This window comes from Pseudomassariella vexata (assembly GCF_002105095.1).
Source record: "Pseudomassariella vexata strain CBS 129021 chromosome Unknown BCR38scaffold_5, whole genome shotgun sequence".
NCBI classification, from domain to species: domain Eukaryota; kingdom Fungi; phylum Ascomycota; class Sordariomycetes; order Amphisphaeriales; family Pseudomassariaceae; genus Pseudomassariella; species Pseudomassariella vexata.
In genome coordinates, this window is record NW_024467960.1 from 1,259,131 (window position 1) to 1,261,622 (window position 2,492).

The following is a 2,492-nucleotide window of genomic DNA, read 5'->3' on the forward strand; positions in this document are numbered from 1 at the left end:
ACTGAACTCAAGGGCTTGGGTGAGGCCAAATATGGCCATACATAAGATGAGATGTGCGGCCATATTGTTTGAGCATGTTTTCGAGAAACCCATTATCACAGAGAAAGGAACTAGAAATTATTGACCCGGGCTTGCGGGTGGTGGCTTCAGGGTGCTTTATGGGCAAATCCATCGCGATTCATCTATCAATTCCGTGAGTTCTGGAAATGGTCCATTGTCAACAACACGCATCAGTTCTTCCAACTAAAGGACTGTATTTTTGGCGGCCCAATAATTGCTGCCAGTAATCATCCATGTAACATCGTCACTAGAGTGTGAGTACGACTTCCACTGTCGACATAATGCTGAAGAGAATCCCTTGGCTGATATAAGGGCTGATTGAACGTGTTCTGGTATAGTATCTGCGCAAACTGTAGAAACTACGGACCGAAGCATTTTTCTATGTCGTTTCGGACCTTGAATTATTCATTAAGAGCTGAAAAGTACAGTCAGCATAGTATTTCATCGCGAACTCTAAGACGAGGTGCGGAGGGTGCGAGCGTGGGTGGCGTGCTCACACTTATGCCCATCTCCAGTGGGAGAAAAGCAATATAAGCTCAAGCTAGCCCGAAGAAATTATTGTGGGTTATTATGTAACTTGGTATCATACTTATAATGGTCTCGGTTGTCATGCTCCTGTAGCCTAAGCATTCGTTTCCCCTCACCCATTTAGGCAAGTTATTTAGCTGATAACATGATATTGTCCTTCGTATAAAGCCTTCGTACTGACAAAATCCATTTGAGCATAAATAAATATGTGCTATCACATGGTAGCGAAAATACACATACTAGTTTACATTGAGGTTGGTCGGGTTCAACTCCGAGGGCGGCATTTCCCGAATATAATATAGCTCTAGTTGAGAAGCACGTTATATGCACGGTTATTGCTGTCTATTAATATGGGATTATCACCCAAGTGAAATTTAACGCGGCCTGGTATATTTTGAACGTCCCAAATAATCATATTTCTGTCTTGCAGTAGTCACGGGTGATTGCCGCCTTGGTTGAACTTTGCGGACGAAGCTTTATGTAACTACCCGCACATTGAAGTTATGCAGATCAATAAGCTCTGACAAGGGCTAGAAAATAAACAACAAGAATAAAAGGCAACGGCACATGTTTGTTTACTGCTTGTAGTATTGATTTAATCCTATACTTATGAGTTTCCCCTTGATGAGGGACGCAGCATCTCAACGTCCCATCTTGTCTCAATGGTGATCTATTTCACCCCTGACCCGTTAACTTTAGCCAGTACAACGTCAGAGACCATAAGCTTACAATATGTTTTCTCGCAACTTGATGTCAAGGTCATCGCCTTCGACCCGGCGAAGAAGAGTGGCATCTCCACCTGCCCCCGAAAGCACCACTGAAAAGCCAGACCCAAAGCATATGATCCTTGATGAAGTCCAGCTAAGCCGACATCACGGCCAATTCTATCTATCGAAGCCAATATCACAGGGGATTTTGGATGACGCGCTCAACTCCGCATCGCGTTGCCCTTGCAGGCCCAGTACAGACGTATGGCGGCTTTATCTTGTCACTGACGACGCCCTGACCCGCTTGAAATCAGCCCTTTCAAAAGAGGTGTCTTCAAGTACAGATACGACTGTACAGACACTGACTGGCTCACTCAAGGATACGAATTCCGAATTGGGAGCAGTGTTCGATGGGGTTGGAAGAGACGAAAGACGTGGCGAGACAGAAACACATCGACGCGTGACCAAAGCAAACTTCGAGTTCTTCGGAGCACCAGTGGGTGCGATTCTCACAATGAAAAAGGAAGTGAACCACCTCGAAGTTATGGGTGTTGGCATGTACCTCCAGTCATTCTTACGGGCGCTGGCCGAGATGGAAGTTGGAAGTTGTGTGGCAGCTAGCATTGCTGCGTATCAGGAAGTTGTCAAACGTGAAGTGGGCATTGCGGAAGATCTGGAGGTGGTTTTTGGTATTGCAATTGGGCATCAGGATCATGAGGCGGGAGTCAAGTATGTACTGGGGCCGAGAGAGGCGGCCAAGATGAATCACAGGGTTACTTTCTGGGTAACATAGTGACACTAGTATCCGGTATCATGGTACATAATTTAATTACATAGAAATTGTGATGGGAAATTGTAGATTAATGTGGTATACTGGGATCCGGACTCCGTAATCAACATTGTTAGAAACAAGATGATGGTACGCAACACAGTCACTAGTATCCAGTTACGGCATCTTGTGAGTCTTTTTCCTTTCTTTACCTAACCATAAGTCGTGGATCCAGTTTCATGAGTTCCCCCATGATTTCCTTTATGTCGGACGGGATGCATATCCGGCGCCAAGTAACTATCTTGAGTGTGCAGTGTAACAACAAAATTTTAAACACTGAAGCTTACCTAACACCGAATGCGAACAACATTGAGAGGCTAAGCTAAGCTTAACGTGATGATAGTTCATATGGACATATGATCTAGATT

The 2,492-nt window shown here is 44.7% G+C and overlaps 1 protein-coding gene across 1 annotated transcript; it reads left to right on the forward strand.

The window, feature by feature from the left end:
- Positions 1-1,428: 1,428 nt before the first annotated feature.
- On the forward strand, positions 1,429-2,088 carry BCR38DRAFT_339059 (Nitroreductase-like protein; the record flags this gene model as incomplete). Its single annotated transcript, XM_040855672.1, has 1 exon — positions 1,429-2,088. One exon carries the CDS (start codon positions 1,429-1,431, stop codon positions 2,086-2,088), a length of 660 nt encoding a protein of 219 aa, XP_040717092.1.
- Positions 2,089-2,492: the final 404 nt, after the last annotated feature.